This window comes from Struthio camelus, chromosome 1 (genome assembly GCF_040807025.1).
Source record: "Struthio camelus isolate bStrCam1 chromosome 1, bStrCam1.hap1, whole genome shotgun sequence".
Lineage (NCBI taxonomy): Eukaryota > Metazoa > Chordata > Aves > Struthioniformes > Struthionidae > Struthio > Struthio camelus.
The window spans coordinates 54,079,339-54,096,018 of NC_090942.1; the positions used below are offsets into that span (position 1 = coordinate 54,079,339).

At 38.9% G+C, this 16,680-nt stretch overlaps 1 protein-coding gene across 4 annotated transcripts in view; it reads left to right on the forward strand.

Moving 5' to 3' along the window:
- The window catches only part of NR1H4 (nuclear receptor subfamily 1 group H member 4), a 51,187-nt gene that overhangs the window by 15,883 nt on the left and 18,624 nt on the right, over positions 1 to 16,680 (forward strand). For 2 of the 4 annotated variants that reach the window (XM_068938711.1, XM_068938721.1), the window contains 3 exons: positions 2,255 to 2,392; positions 9,904 to 10,269; positions 15,794 to 15,934. In XM_068938711.1, the coding sequence (XP_068794812.1) occupies positions 2,308 to 2,392; positions 9,904 to 10,269; positions 15,794 to 15,934 (592 nt within the window). In that variant the 5' untranslated portion in view covers positions 2,255 to 2,307. Of the gene's footprint in view, positions 1 to 2,254; positions 2,393 to 6,830; positions 6,967 to 9,903; positions 10,270 to 15,793; positions 15,935 to 16,680 lie in introns of those variants that run through there. The other 2 variants (XM_068938701.1, XM_068938729.1) reach the window with 2 other exon arrangements.

Here is a 16,680-nt window from a genome sequence, read left to right on the forward strand (position 1 = left end):
CAGACACAGGATATACAGCTTATAAGCAAAGAAGCTATCCATTGAAAGTGTGACTGTATACCAAAACATTTTGGAATTGATGTCTTCCTGGGACTTTAATATATACTGTAATGACATTCAAAATTTCCAGAGAGGATGAGCTCTAGGTGCTGTATGTGCATGCAAATATTCACTATCTCAAGGCTGATGCGTTAGCTGTTGCAGTATTTGCTCGTCAGACATGATGAGATGAGGAAACATGACAGTAAATAGTAGTAGTGGAACATGATCTTCAAGTCCAGCTGCAGGGAGAGTTAATTCTGCAAGGGGTGCACTCTTGAGGGCTGCAGAAAGGCTGTTGAAGTGCTTTCACATGAGAGGGTGTAGATGGCCTCTCTCTTCTTGTCTTCAGCAACAGAATCCAGAGAACCCCCCCAGGAACCCTCCTAAGATACCTCATTTTGGCATTTCTAGCTTCCCATTATAAGAGTCCTCCGTACTGTGTTCCTGTCTTCTCCTATTGCAGGGCCCTTACAACAGGCAGTAAGAGAAACCCTCTCACAAGGGATTTTCATTGGGAGGTTCCTAAGAAAACTGGTTTACAGTTCCCAGCTCCCCTTGGCAATCTGTGCGGGCAACTCTTCTCTTGAGGGCTCTGATTCGTCAGTAGGGGTACCTTCCCCAGCAAATATGACGGTTAGATAGTAAAATGCTTGGAAGTAGGCATGGGCCTGCTGGGGCAGCTGGCTGGTTGTCAACGCCTGTCCCAAGATACATGGAGGGACTGCTGTTGCAAAACTGTGTTTCTATGTTAGCTTTGAGACTACTTGTTTACATATTATTTGCCACAGAAACCTCATCTGGTCTATGACACAAGCAGCTTTTGACATTTCTGAGTAAACTGTTTAAATTATCTGTGGGCAGACAGTTAAAATGCATCCCTCTAATTAGAGGACTTTTGTTTATGTTAAGAAAGAACTTAATGAATCCTTATGGACAAATCTGAATATAATTATACTATGTACTCGCTGCTCTCACAAACTACTTTCCAGTCTGCTCAGTGCTGAGACCTCCTGCTGTATTCACATTTTTGTCAGATGACTTCACTTCTGCTAGAGAAACTTGCTGAGCCCTCACTGGGAAGCAAACTGGGCTATAACTCTCCAAAAAGTGACTCCAAAGAGTTTCCACGCAATGAGTGGAAACACCATCCCAGGGACAGTTTCACAGGGATTTTTTTCTTTTAACGGAATTCTGTCAACTTTATGCAGAACCCTCTTGGTGTCTGCATAAGTCCATGAGATACCTCTGTGCTGTAGCTATGCATTCTCCTATTACTGAAAGAAAGCCAAAGAAAATCAGCCCCTGACCTGCCCCATCCCACCCACATGAGCTAGGCCACCATTCTGTTCCATCCCGACAGATCAGGCCTGCACAAGGAAGCCTTGTGTCCTGGGCTGGCCTTGGCCCTTCCTCCATGCCATGATGCTGCTCTAGCTAATAGCCTCTGCTCCAGTAGGAGGCAATGGCATGACTCTTACCTCTTATTTAATAGCCTAGTGGCCAGAGCAGGAACGGGAAGACCCAGGTTCAGTGCTGCAGTCAACATGGGCAGAAAAGTGCACTAGTGAGTGGCACAAGCATCTCCCACCCTCCCCTTGCAAAGCTAAGCGTGAGAGTTGTACATCTGCTTGAGACCACAAAGGAAGCTGGGTGGGCTAGCGCAGTAGTTACAGGAAGGCTTTGCTTGCTGTTTCTACTACCATTTATCTCATTCAGCCAATAATTACCAAAGGCAAGATAAAGAGCCAGTCCGAGGAAATTAAACTCAAGTTTCCTGGCTTAGGAAGTCTTCTGACTTAACCATACATTTGCACTTTTTTGCTAAATGAAAGCAACAAAATAATGAAAGAGTAATGAAAAAATAATGCAAACAACTAGCATTCCCTGGAAGGAGGATGGAAAGAACTGGACAGCATGCCCTCAGGAGGTCATGCTAGCGCTTTGATCTGTAAATATTTGAATAAGGCTGAGCATACTGCCATTGATTTAAATGAACAGCAGAAGGATCACAAATAAAATATATCACAGCAAGGAAAAAATAAACAAACTAGATGCAGCATTTTATTTAAAGGCAGAATTAGGTATTGTAACTTCCAGCCAAGGTTTGTTACAGTAAATATTGAAACAATTTCCTGAATCCTGCCTTTCAGTAGGTATGCAAAAATGAATCGTTATCTTGTCTTAAACATCCTTTTTGGTTTATATCTTTCAGGTTCTTCTTTCAATCTTTCTTAATTATCATATTCCTCTAGAATTGAAGACTAAATGGGATCCGAAATGAATTTAATAGGACATCCCCAGTTAACTGCTGCTGATGGATTTTCTCTTGCGGAAGGTCCTCATTTATTTGGTAAGTCATCAAATTAAGTTAGAATGGCAGATTATCCTTCACCCAGAAACCTAGAAGAACATGCACTGAAATCCCAAGTCAGCAACACATGATCCTCATGTGCCAACCTTCTTTAAGCATCAATCCCTATGGAAAGAGTGGCAAATAATGGGTCAGTGGTCTTACATACCATAATCCTGCACATGCACCCTATTGCTGTCAGCGCTGCCAATAGCAGCACTTGTAGGTTGTTATTATCATAACGCTTTTCTAATACCTGAAATCATTCAGCAAAGATAGACCTTTGTATATAGGCCAGATGTTATCTTCAAGTGAGTCCTTTAAGTCAAACTGAGCAGATACTATTTTCAGTTAATCTGTGATAAAATTATAACTTATGCACATTGCCATATTACACAGATTTATGAAAATCATTTCAATTACATTAAAACTTATCTTATGAAGACCATTAAAAGCTTTTACTCTTAAGTGTGCAAGATTTACAATGTAGACTGCAAAATTTCTCCGCACTACAATGTCATTGGATTTTTCAAGGCTAAATATGGGCTCATTAATGAATGAAGAAGCCTTGATCAATATTTTATGAAGCTACCTTCTGTTATATGTATACATGTGTATATATATGTGTGTGTGTGTGTGTGTGTGTGTGTGTGTATAGGTATGTATATACTGCTCTGAAATAAGAGAATAATACATTTTTAGCCTTTCTCTTGGCAGCAGTGGGGGACCTTTGCCAAGCGGCACGATACGTTCAGAGTCTTGCACACACCACAGACTCCCTTGGAAAGCTGCAGCATTTCAGAAAGTTTCCATTCCAAACAAGACCAGAATACTATCGTTTTGAGTGGTGGAAAATCTGAAAACATTTCAGTTTCATCTGTCTAAAACAAGAACAGAGGCTCTAGCACTGAGGGACTCTGACACGTGGAAACTTTCCACCCAGCTTCCAGGAAGTTGGTTCAGAGAGTTTACTGACACGTGAGGCTATTTCTGGCAGCCCTAATACCCCAAGCTCTGGCCAAGTCCAGTGGTGTATCAGTGTTATGTATAGTGGTAGTGGTGAAACACTACCACTAATGATATGCAAAAACTTACGTGCTACTGTGTGGGGTTTTTTTTCCCCCTTATATTTGTTGTTTTGTGGTGAGAGAAATACTTTTTTAGCAGATGCAACATTTTGCAGTTGTTAAAGTATAAGTAAATCGCTACAATTTAAAACACCTCCTTACTACCTTCCAGGCCATGATATACAAAGAAAGGGATGACATTCAACTTCACAGCGTCAAACTTTATATTCAGTCATCCCTTTAAAAGTCCTGACTAACTGAATTACTTAAGAGATTTTCCCTCTGATGTCTACTTTGGCACTATTTTTTTGTTTTTGTTTTTGTTTTTTTTTTAATTGTCTTGATCAGCTGATTTCAAATTACAAGGATGTATGTTACTTTAAAATACTTTTTGTCTATATTGAAATCTCACTCAGAAGCAGTCAGGTCTTCAGAAGAGAGATTGTACCTCCCTTGTAGGTATTTAGAGCTTAGCCCAATGGAGATTCGATTCAATTCAAAGTGTAATTTCTGAAATAGGAAGAAAAAATGTGTTAAGGGGTTGAATTAAGTGTCCTATTGGGAAGAAGACTTTGCATTTCTGCTGTTTTTCAGTTAAGCTGACTTCTGATTTATTTGGTCACTTGGTCCTGTTTTGTGGATGCTACTCAATTTTGTCTCAAACTGAGTGCTTTATAAATTTGGCGCCTTTTACTTTTACAGACGGAAGCAACCTTATAAACAATATGAAACTGAATCGATAGAAAAAATTACTTATAGTGAAGATATGACTCCATCTCTTCAAGTTTTCTGTATGAATTGTTTTTGCCTCTCAATTTTATTTTTGTAAACTACTCATGTTTTTTGACATTGGGTTCTTACAGGCAGAGACCTACACACCTAAGGAAACAGGAGAAAAGCTTATCTCTTAAAATACTCATAAGAATATAAATTTCTCATAAAACTTCTCAAATTTTACAGCTCTGATGTAATACAAGTGAGGAATTGCTGGCTTACAAACATTGACTCTTACACAAAATCGTCATCTTTTTCGAAAGTATAAACTTGCATTCTGTAAAAAATCCTGGAAATATCTTAGCTTTTCTTCACACTTCACTCAGTCTAGCAGGAGAGTTCTTGGACCTCTGAAAAATAAATCTAAGTGCATCTCAGAACATTAGCCATTAACCCTGGGTCCAGGGCTTAGAAAGTGTTTTAGTTTGTTTGTATATTTTTTTTCATTTAGGGCCAATACTTATGCATGAAATGCCCATATTTCCATTATCTTATTTCTTTCAATAGTTATCATTTGCCCTTTTTTTACAAGGGATTGAAGTAATTTTTGGACACTCATTTATATTTTAGCATCTCCTTTACATTTTAAACATGAACTGTAATTATACCTATTTGCATGGCATCTGAAATATATACAGCATTCGACTCAAACTGTCATTTGTATGATGAGTAACGGTCCATTAAAATAGTAACCCCATTCTATCTTTCTGCTAAAAGTACCTTATATAACTAATATGCAGGAGTAACTAATATGCAGGATATTTATTCTGAGGCTTCTAATATGACAGAGGTAGAAGTTTTCATAGGAGCATGGAAAGATAAATCAGGACAATTATATATGCAATTCAAGTGGAGAGACTAATTTTAAGTATTTTGGATGGCCTGACATTGTCTTCCTATAATGTGACATCAAAATGTAGCAAGACAAGAAATGCTATCCTCATTGCACGTGCTGCTATCTGAAAAAAAGTACTTTTGGGGGAAATAGGCATGGAAAAGCTGCTTTTAAATGGACAAACAGAAAATAAAATGTAGCAAAAGTGAAAAGAAAGCAATGCATCTTAAATATTGGACAATGTAAGAACGATGAAATGGCATTGCAAATTGTTATAGGAATAGAACAGCGCCTAAGATGAATGGAAAAGGCTGATTCCTTCAGGTCACTTGTTTTTGTTCTGGTTATTAGTGTTTTTTTTGTTTGTTTTAGAAGTAGGATCAAGTGTCCAAACTGATTAAACAGCTTCAAGATCATAAGATACGTTAACTAACTAACTGTCTCTAGCAACACCTGGCAGATGATGCAGCATCTGGCTTTATCTCTGCAGAGAAGATAATTAGGCCTGTAACAGACCCCCAAATCAAAAGGAAACAAAGCAACATAAATTAAAACAGAAAATTGTATGTATATATAACAATTACAGATAGAGTCAAAATAAGCAGAGGGAGGATCAGTGAGAAAAGTCTTAAAAAGGGAAAAATGCAGATGGACTGGCCTCTGAGGATGAAGGTCGCACCACAGAGCAAGGCAACCCCCAAATGCGTTTGTGTAATGCTTCTTTTGTGCATAAATGTGATTCATGTGTGGATTTTAGCTTGGAAGGCGGCAGGGTGTTTTGTGAAAGAACGCAGGGAATCTTGCAGTCTGGGGGTTTGGCTCTCTGGCTGTTTCCTTCCAGGTGTGGTTCTGAGTTGTACTGGCCACCAGTCGGATGTTGGTCTTAGTGGGCTCATCCATACTGCTAAATAAAAGAGGCTGAGAAGCCAGTGCAGGCACAACACATCTGACTGTCCACGTTGGCACTACTCAACTGTCAGCTTACTCTGGAGCTCTCTTTTGGATTATGCTAGTAGGTGTTTTCAAGATGTGGGCTTACTCCAGGGACTATTCACCAAAAGGTAACAAAGACAACACTGCAATAGGTTTGGCTCCTTCAACCCTATACTGTCCTCTAACACTATCTCAGTGAGTTTTGTACCTTCAAACACCTTAGCTACCATCCAACCAGGCGTGCAACACTTGCAGCTCTGTTTTATGCCATCCCAGGACCACTGCAGTGGCGAGCAACACAGCCCTCACATTATTTCAGACACTTTGAAAAACACATACAAAACAGAACAGCTCTAGAAGAAGTTAGAGCTACCCGCGTGCAACACATGGCTCTCTCTTGTGTAGTCTTATAGACAGGTCCAGAAAGGCCTGAATAATCTGGTCCTTTTCGGAGAATACAGGTATTTCTGTGCTTGTGAAGCATTTGTTACAACAGTCAGCTAAAACGTGTTCCTTGTGATATTGAAAACTTAATCTATTGCACAGAATTGCCTCAAGTTAATAAACCTTTATTTATGAAAATTTTATTGTAAATAAATGATAATAGTTACAAAATTGTAATAGCTGGGCTATGTAGCAACCACTGGAGGTGTAACCAAATTTTATCCAGACAAATTTGCAGTGGGAGTTGGCATTTCTATTGTTCCAGACATTTACATATACGTTTCTCTGTAGTGAAGTTAATCAGTAAACTATATAACCTCTGGCCTGGGTCACTCCTTTGCTAGTCTTAAAGAAAGTTCTCTCTGTAAAGAAATCAACAGGATACGGATAAAGCAGAGTTAAGAAGTTTTGTTTATGCATAGTATTTAGTGGGGGAAAAGAGAAAGGGAAGGATAAAAGGACTGGGTGCCTTAAAGAAGGTATTTTTCTTCAAGAAATGGTCAGACTGAAGACTGCCTAAGGTAGGATATTGCTATGATCTTGTTTGGAATAGTTTGTCATCTGATCATGTATTATTCTTTGAAACAGCAGGATGCTAGAAGGTTGTTTAATCCAATTGTAAATAATTTGTTTGAAGTTAAATCAGGATTTCATTCATGGTTATGTTACTGTTCCCAAATTACTTAATTCTGATTTTTGCTCCTATTTCTTTAAGTTCCTTCATGAATGTCCTACTAGGGGAGCCAGGGCTTCATATTTTAACCTTTTTTAGTATTTTAACCCTATAATTAGCTTTACATTAATGAAACAGTAACTTTTACTTTAACATATGATACATAGTAGTTTCTGTAATATTCTGAATAAAGCATGTTATTCTTGAATCTGCACACAACCTCAGCATAACTCTGGAAATTGAGAACACGGCTTAGATCCTATGAGGACCACTCCCTTTGAGTTCTAAAAGCTATGTTAAGCATATGTCTTTAAAAAAAAAATCTGTAAAATTTGAAGAAGTAAAAGCAAAACTCTTCAATGAGTTTCAGCTGCAAGTGGTATTGTGGAAAAATATTTGTAAAATGATGCCCACATCCATGTAAAATTTTCACTTCTCTTTTGTAGAAACATTTGTTGCAAAACATAACCTAAAAGATCTGTAGTTGTAAGTAAAATCACGTTTGTGTGCGTTTTAGTAGTCTTATTTAAAAAATTCTAAAAGGTAGGCTTCTGACAGGAAAAACAGATACACTGCTAAAACTACACAAATATTGGTGTATTCCAATGATCTTGTTTCTGGTTTTAATTTCACTGATTTACACTACTGCAACTTCACTGATTTCTGTGGGCTGGCTCTTGCTTTACAGTAGAATGAGACCAGTGTGTCTGAGAACTTTATTAAGATCTGGACAAAATTATACGTACATTCCAGTTGGCAATATAATATTAGTTTTCTTTTATGATAACAAGCTAATGGTTCTAGACTCATATGTACTTTGCAAAGCATAATTCAAAAAACCAGTGTGATCTTAAGATGTCACACAGGACAGCCTCTTCCAATTTAGGATGCATTCAGCTTTTGTTAGAAGCAAGAGCCTTCATTAATGGGCCTCAGTTATACAGCTGGCTGGAGAACACTGCTCAGACCACATTTTTCGGACCAGGTCATAGATCTTGCTCTCTTACTCTCTCCCTACTCTTTTTGTTCTCCTTTTCCTCCTTCCATTACTCTGAGTGGGGACTCTATATGTTTACAAGAAAAACAATGTAAAAGAAGGGGATATAGGTTTTTTTTGTATTTAACTTTTTACAGTAAGACTTAGATTTTTTTTTTTTACTTCTTCCAGAAGCAGAATAGAATTAATGATTATGAGGGTTTTCTAAACATACCTGCAATGGACCTTCTGCTACGTGCTGCTGTAGTACTTGCGCCTTGACTTCTTGTGCAGTGATTAAATGCAGCTGTAACTAAAGAAATTGTTAAGAATTTCACCATTACTCTCATTTGCTCTTGTGTCCCAGATTTCCAGCCATATGTCTTGCTGCTTATTCTTGAGCCACTTACTATCAGCAAAGATGTGCTATGGACAATATATTATTTAAGCAAATCCACGGCACTTGTATCACTTCTGTAGCACTGTAAAGTAGAAAGGGCAGAAGGTTGCACAGCAGGAGTGTGAGACCTTGAAAGTGAAATAGTTGAAATGCAAAGGTTAGATTCTGGCACCAACGGAAGTGAGACAAAGGAGGGGGAAGACTCCTCCACGATAGACTTTTACTCTTTGCTGTCATCACAAATGTTTCCACCCCTTTACTGCTAGTATTTCTTCACTGTTTCTAATTCCTCAGAAGTGAAGGAGACTTTCCAGGGAACTGATTTCATGTCAGTAAAAATGTTTTTTGGAGTGCTTTTGGAGTGCTGTTGAGTAATAGTCACCAAAGAAAGTTTACCTACAATTTCCTTGTAAATTCTGCTGTAGACTCCAACAAGAGTGGGACTCCGCATCTTCCTGGAAACACGCACTATTTTTCTCAGGCTCTCTTCTTGGTACTAAAGGAAGAAATTGGGTTATTGTTTGCAGGAAATAGCAAGATATGGCTCTCTCCAACAGAAAGCGTGGTATTGTTTACAAATAACTTTTGAGTTACTCTTGTGGGCTTGATTCAAATTACGTCATTTAAGGACTGATAGATGTTGTTGTGGTGTACAAAGTATGAGATGTAAGTTGTTTGTATTTTGAACATCACAAACAGAACTAGAACGCGCTATATAATGGACAATGCTAAGGTAGCCGCCAGTCACTGTGTCAATACTGACTTCAGCTTTCCATGTTACTTTTCTGGGAAAGGGCTGTAACAATTCCATGTTGCGTCTCATTCACCACTGCCAAGTTTGTTGTTGGCTTAGACGCTGGCTGGAAAGAGGGTCCCCGTTTCACCACCTACAATATCTTCCCTGCTCCTTCGTGGTAACCTTACTTTCCACTTTCACTTTTTCTGAAGGTTTATTTCATATTCTTAGTTTTCTAATTAAACTTCACTCTTGTCTTCTTTCCCTAGTGTAATTTTTTCCATATCACAAGGTATTCATTCAGAATTAAATAGAAATTAACAAGACGTTTGTATCTTGATCTAATTTTCATCAGTATCACAGGATTTTTGGCTTTTGTTTGGATGCTTTTTATTCTGCTGTGTGACCTAATTCAGGCTGCTACCGTCTCTGTGGTGTGGACTACTCTTTCTTGTCAACTGAACATTTATAATAATAGCTGCATGATATCTTTCAAGATTTGCCATTTATTGTGTTTAGGACAAAGACCACAGCAAATCTGAGCTCAGACAATGCAGTCTTTATGATTAAGCCTCATTGTGTTTGAGATGGATGTATTCGGAAGTGGAAACTGTTCTCTCAACTGTGGTTTCATTGTTGTAATAGAAATTGTTTTTGCTTTATTATTTTCTAGGTGTCCTTTCAGAGCCAATGAGTTCTCCAGTGCAAGAGGCAGATGTGTCACCTTACACGCAGTACAACAGTGTGCCGTTTCCCCAAGTTCAGCCTCAGCTTTCATCGCCACCTTATTACTCCAACCCCCTAGGCTTCTACCCTCCGCAGCATGAGGAATGGTATTCCCCTGGGATGTACGAGCTCAGGAGAATACCCTCAGAGACCTTTTTCACAAGGGAGACAGAGATATTAGATATCCCTGCAGTCAAAAAACCGAGACTGGGCCACTCCACAGGACGAGTGAAAGGAGAAGAACTCTGTGTGGTCTGTGGTGACAAGGCCTCTGGGTATCACTACAACGCTCTTACTTGTGAAGGATGTAAAGGTAGGATGAAAGTGGTTACAGAATACAATTCAGCTAAAAGGCATAGAAATTTCTGACGGTTTTTTTTCTTTCTTGATAATTTTATCCAAGTCTTTAAGCGCTTCAGAGATGTTCATTGGCATTTGTTGTATGCTATTCTTTATTCTCCCCAAGACAGATTGACAGCTTCTTCCATCATTTTCCCTGTGAATAGAGCAAAGCTGGCCAACCTATGGCTCTTGAGCCATGATTAGCTCTTGACAAGTCGAAGAACCACTTCCATAGTGTCGTTATGCCTGGTGCCTGGCAGCATGGTTGTGCTCCTCTTGGAGGATGTTCATCTAGATCTGTGTCTGTGGAAGGAAACAAACCCATGGCAGCCCCTGGGAGTGCAATGCCAGGCTACCCTAAATATCAGCTGCATACCCAGTCCAGTCTCCTCCTACGGAAGTACTGAAAGGACATGAAATCTGTCAGCTCCCATCAAACTATTCCCAGAGAACCTCTTTCCCCTCAGCTCCCAAAGTATATGGTATTTGTCTTTGGGTTTTGGAAGCGAAATGACCTTTCTGATTCTGATTATTTGTGGGGATAAGAGGGAGCTTTTTCAGGAGACAGACCATATGTTTAGTCTATGATAGGGTAAGCATCTTCTTGGGGAAATGATATCCAGAAGTTGGTGTTGGGATAAATGAGATATAGAAAATCAGTGTCATTATTGGTAACATTATTGCCAAGTATTTTAGCAGAGAATGACAAAAAGGATATGCCAATGCAATAATTATTATAACTAAAGATGGCTCTTCTGTAGCAAGGCTGAGGTGCATTTTAAAAGAAAAATAAAGCCACTGTTTTTCATTCTGTTCTATGAATAAGTATTTCATTATCATTTCTGTTCTATGGATAAAGTCTAAAGCATGGATGTTACTGAAGCACTAAAATATAGCGCTTCTCCTCTTGCGTGTGTGGAGCTTACTGTCATTGTCAGTGAACTTTGAGTTAATTCTAGGTTATGCTTTATCTATCGTGCATCCATTTCTGAGGGCGCAACAGACTGCAGTGATCAGCCACTCTAAACATGAATACATTCAAGGGTCATATAGTTAATCTCAATTATTCCAATGAATAAGAGAATGGCTTTTTTCCTGATGCCTGTGTGAATAGTCGCAAGTCCAGGAAATATGTATTAACCCGTATTAATGTTGTCATAATAAACCTAGTTTTAATATGAAGATTCCAAATGATGATACATTTACTTTTTTAGAAAACTATTCCTACTATGTATTGATCTCACTATTAAATGACTTAAAGAATTATTTTCAGTAATTTTTCAAAGACGCTACAATTACAAGCTATGGAATTGTTAAAAAATGTTTTTAGGAGGAGACAGGTTATAACCAGCAGGCGAATACTCAGATTAAAGCCGGAGGTGGAAGCAAATATGTGTTCATCTCTCTCCTGATTCAGCTTGAATCATTCCATGTAACCACTATTTTAGTGCTTTTATTGGGATAATTTTATGTTTTCACTCTGTTTCATGACTGCAACATCAATTGCAAAGAATAGTACCCTTGATCTAGCAGTAAAAGTTGAATTATTTAAAGGTAATGCATTCTATTTCTACACAGCTGATTCAGTAAAAACATGTGCTGAGCACAGTAACTCCATTTGACGAGGTGAAGAAGATATTATGCTTTCTAGACCTACGATCATTTTGTGTAGCAGTGGAATTTTTCCTATTGGTGTATGTTACTCTCAAAGCATGGTACCCAAAACTGGACTCGATACTTCAGCTGCTCTCTTGTTAGTGCAGTAGGAGGACTACATCATGTGTCTCACATCCAATTATGAGATTAGCTTTTCTTTTCAGCAACAGGACTGTTAATTCATGCTCAATATATGTCCGTAATAAAATACAGATCCTTTCCTGCAGGACTGATGCCTGCCCTGCAGTGCCCCTGCTCTGTTGGGGCAGGGAACATTCTTATTCAAGGGGGACAGTTTGCACATATTTTTGGAGGGGTTCAGTCCTCTGTGGTGAATATGTTGATTTTTTCATTTCTTTCTTGGATAATACATTTAACAACACCCTCCAGTCCTCTTGTTCTTATTTTAGGGCAGCAGGAGCAATATTAAGATCTTATTTATTGACCCCCATGAGAATAGTGATCTAAAGATATTTGCAAGAGTACACGCATCCATATTTTTACTACATTACCACCCATCAACAAATAAGTATGAAATATTTCATTAATAATTTGCATATTAAGCAAAAGCAGATTAAAGAGGACATTTGCTCTTTAGAACATTTGCTTGTGGTACATTAAAACAAAAAGGGTGTCCATGAGGTGTCCCTCATCTCTATTACTTCACTTTGGAAAATGCTGCCTTAATCTACAGTAATAACATCACAGTAGTGGTCCATAAAGGGTGAGGCAGTTCACTGGCATTGTTATAGTTTTGGGGGCATTATACTACACTTTAAAGTCTGCTGCAGTAGAGGTCATTTTTGAGACAACCTTTGCAGATAGACATCAAAGACTTAGTCTGCGTAAGGATACTTTCTGAGACATTGCAGAACTTCTTTGAACTCATGTAGTATCACACTTGTTCAATAAAGCCACAGAATAAGCTCAGCTGAGAGGAAAGCTGGTTATGAATTCCCCCACACAGAGCAGCAGTTTGAGTTTTTGCAGTCTTCAAACCATTCCTGGTAATGTTTCATGTCTCTCATATCAGACTGAGAAGACTGCCTGTGAAGAAGGGGTCCACTTGCATCCTCTTCTCACGCTAACCCCAGCCGAGTACATGGGGCGAAGCAGATCTATAGCACTTCTTGATATTCTGACAGAGTGGAGCAGGCCTTTTGTTAACAATTAGGAATTTCAAAAACTTTTAAACTGAGAAATTCAATGCAGTTGGACATCAGGATGGCAAACATATTTGCAAAGCTTTCATCTACATTTTTAATAGCTGGTTTCCTTCAACGTTCATAATTTCTGTAAGAAAAATCAGTAACATTGGAGCAGCTCTCACCATAATGAATCATATTTATGACTAGCTAAGAGAAAAATGTGAATTCAGCATTTCTAGCCAAAGTGAGCTCTTTGTAATTTGGTGAGGTCAGATAAAAGCTAGATTGTGCTAAAAATACCTTCAGCTTTTGAGACTGCCCCTTCACTTTTCAAACAAATGCCATCTCTGATTTGCATCTGAATTTCTGTGAAAACACCTCCTGGTATGGAAGACTACATATAAAACATTTCAGGCAGTTTGAATTCACTTTGGAATTATTATTAAGGCAATTAGATAAGAATTCGATTCATACTAAAAAAATTAATTTCAAAATGAAACATGGAACAGTCTATCCAAAGAAAATATGATTCAAGAGTCACTTCATGATAAAACTGAAGTGTGAGTACTTTTTGCCAAAAATGTCATCATTTCACTTTTTAAAATATTGTTTCAAGATAAAATATTTGATTGCTTGAGTCCTATTGGCTCCTATCTTTCTTCATCCCTATTTTTATCCTGCTTTTTCATCCTTTCATATTTTTAAAAAGCTCATTTATTAAAGCTCTTTGCCTTTGTTCCTCCATAAGAAAGCAAGCACACACTTTGTGGACAAGGTTAGTGATAATGTCAAAAATTAGACTTACAATGTCATAAATATTTGTGCAGAGCTTTTTAACATTTACCACTAATTAATATTTGGCATGAATTACAGGATTTAAATTTAACAAATGAAATTCATAAATGATGTAAAGCAGATGCAGTTGCCTTTAACTGACGGTAAGAACACACAGCTTAAATCTAGGCCTTTCTCTCCCTTCCCTGAGCAGTAAATGGCACTGTGCAGTGTATTAAACGCCAGGTGAATGATGAATAAAAATAATGCCTAGGGCTGACTGAAGGTTCTAAGTAATCTGCATTTCAAAAGAGGCTGATGTCAGTCAAGTATATTTATGTGAAAAGAAGCCATTAAAACAGGCAGCATGGATGAAGTTTCAAGCAGGAACTGAAGAAGATTCAGGGAAATGCCAGTTTTATTACGACCAAAGAGTGGATTATTTTGCTGTAGCTACACACTGCTTGGGAGAGATTATGCAATTAAAAAAAAATGTGTGCCAGAGTTGAGAAATCGTAATCTGACAACGGCAAAATTATCGTGTCATCTGTTATCTCCTCCAGATTCAGCAAGATAGTATCTTAGCTCAGCACATTTTGAAAATATGTAGTCAAAGCCTACAACAGGCAAAAATTCAGATTCACCTCCGAATTTGCCCTATCATTGAGTATGGGAGACTGGATTCTATTGTGTGCCCTCCCTAGCGCACTAAAGTGCCCAGTAGAAGACTATAATGTTTTTATTGTAACAGCTAATGGTAATGAAAAAGCAAAAGCTTTGTGATTAGCTCTGGTTAACATAAATTTATGCAGAGCTCTACTTTGAATAGCATTATAAATCAGTAATGTGCCAGCAGAAGATCCTTGGAGTCTATTTTAAAAACCTGCCCTCCGATGGAGAGGAGAATTAAGGGTCCTTCCTGTGGAAGAACCATAGGAGAGCGTTAATGCCCTCTGTAGCGAGTGCGAAATAGATCTGCCGTACAGAGGATAATGTGAAAAGACTCCGATGGCACTGTGGGTAACACTAAAAACTCAGGAAACTTTCAAGTCATGATTGGCAGCAAATCCTCTGTTTTTTTGAGATGACTCTTTCATTGTATTAAATTTTGTATCTTGAGTGTTCCTCATTTCGCTCTCTGACATGTGTCAGGCAGTGGCCAAACAGGAGGTTTACACAGAGAGAGGAAAGGTCCTGTGGATTTCTTGGATCAGTTGCTGTTTGCAGTTACCACTGAGCAATTCTGGAGCGATTCCAGTGACCATATCAGCAGAACTGCTTGTGTAGTTGAAGTAGGGATTGCTTAACTACTGTGCCTCGCTCATCAGACGGACAATATTTAGTGAAAGAGGCTGGGGCTTCTTGTAAACAGGGGAGGAGGTCACTTGTACCATGGGCAGATATGTTATAGCTTCCTTATTAAACCTGGGGGTGGGCAGCGCTTGGAGCTTCAGCAGCTCTCAGGAGCTGAGGGGATGGTAACTGTAGTTAACTCTTCTTCTGCACTTACATTGTTTATTCTGTACCTCAGGAGACATAACTGCCTCATATTTTTGCACTGACTACTCATATCAAATTACTTGTATGGTTGTAGTGCTGGTGCTCAAACAGCTCCTGGTAGTTTCCAGATTTGGGTCTGAATTTTCTCAAGGTCCACAGCACCAGGGCCTTACTTTGGGCTCATGTCTAATAAATGGGCACATGATTTATCATGTTCAGTATTAAATTGTAATACTTGGATACTAATCTCAATTCAAATAGCAAGAATATAGTCATCCAGACACTGAAAGAAATTCACAGTGCAGCAGAAAACAAGCATTGTTCAGAAAAGCCGGTGGAGATGGAGATGCTCTTCAATTTGATTACTTCGCTACTTTGAGTGCTTTCTTTTATTGATGTCATTGCTGTGTTGTGCAGGGTTCTTCAGAAGGAGCATCACCAAAAATGCAGTATACAAGTGCAAAAATGGAGGCAACTGCGAGATGGACATGTACATGAGGAGAAAATGCCAGGAGTGCCGCCTGAGGAAGTGCAAGCAAATGGGCATGTTAGCTGAATGTATGTATGCAGGTATTTGCATCATGTAATCTGCGTGTGCAGAGAACACGTCAAATACTGTGGTTTTTCTAATTGGGCTGGGTTTAATAAGGTGGTGATATTGTGCATATACCAAAGGTGATGAAGCTATCCAATATGCGATCTGACAAAAGGAAGGCACATTAGAGATGGCGCAAAACACAGCTATTGAGGTGTGTCAAAACCTACTGAAAAAGTGGACGCATGTATTAGCAATAGGATTTGGTCAGTGGTCAGGGACACAAAGGTTTAAGATTGGGTAAACGCTGAAGGAAGGACTGCCTTGCCCAAGATGGCACTCCACTTGAGCAGGAGGGTAAAGCAGTCCGGTGGAGCGAGCTGTCAGGAGTCTCCCCAGAAATGAGGAGTTTGCAATGTTACTGAAGCTAGATCTAGCAGGAAAAGTCCTGGCACTACCCTTTCCTGCTCTTTCTGGGGCTCTCCCTGTCAAATCCTTGCTAGCCAGCTCCACGTTTTAGCATGCAAACAGTGCCATTTTTCAGAAAAGAGGAAGATTGCCTTTAGCAGGAAGTTTCAGTGGACTTGCCAAGCATATGTTCCCAGACCTCACCCAGCAATCAGGCCCAGCCTGCGAAGGGCTAGCCCTTTTTTATAGTCTCATTAGCTTTTCTTGTTGCATTATGCAGTTTCCTGCCTTGAAGATAGACACATAGGTAGGACTGTCTCCAGAAATGAACCTGATGAACTTTAATAACGTTTCATAGTCA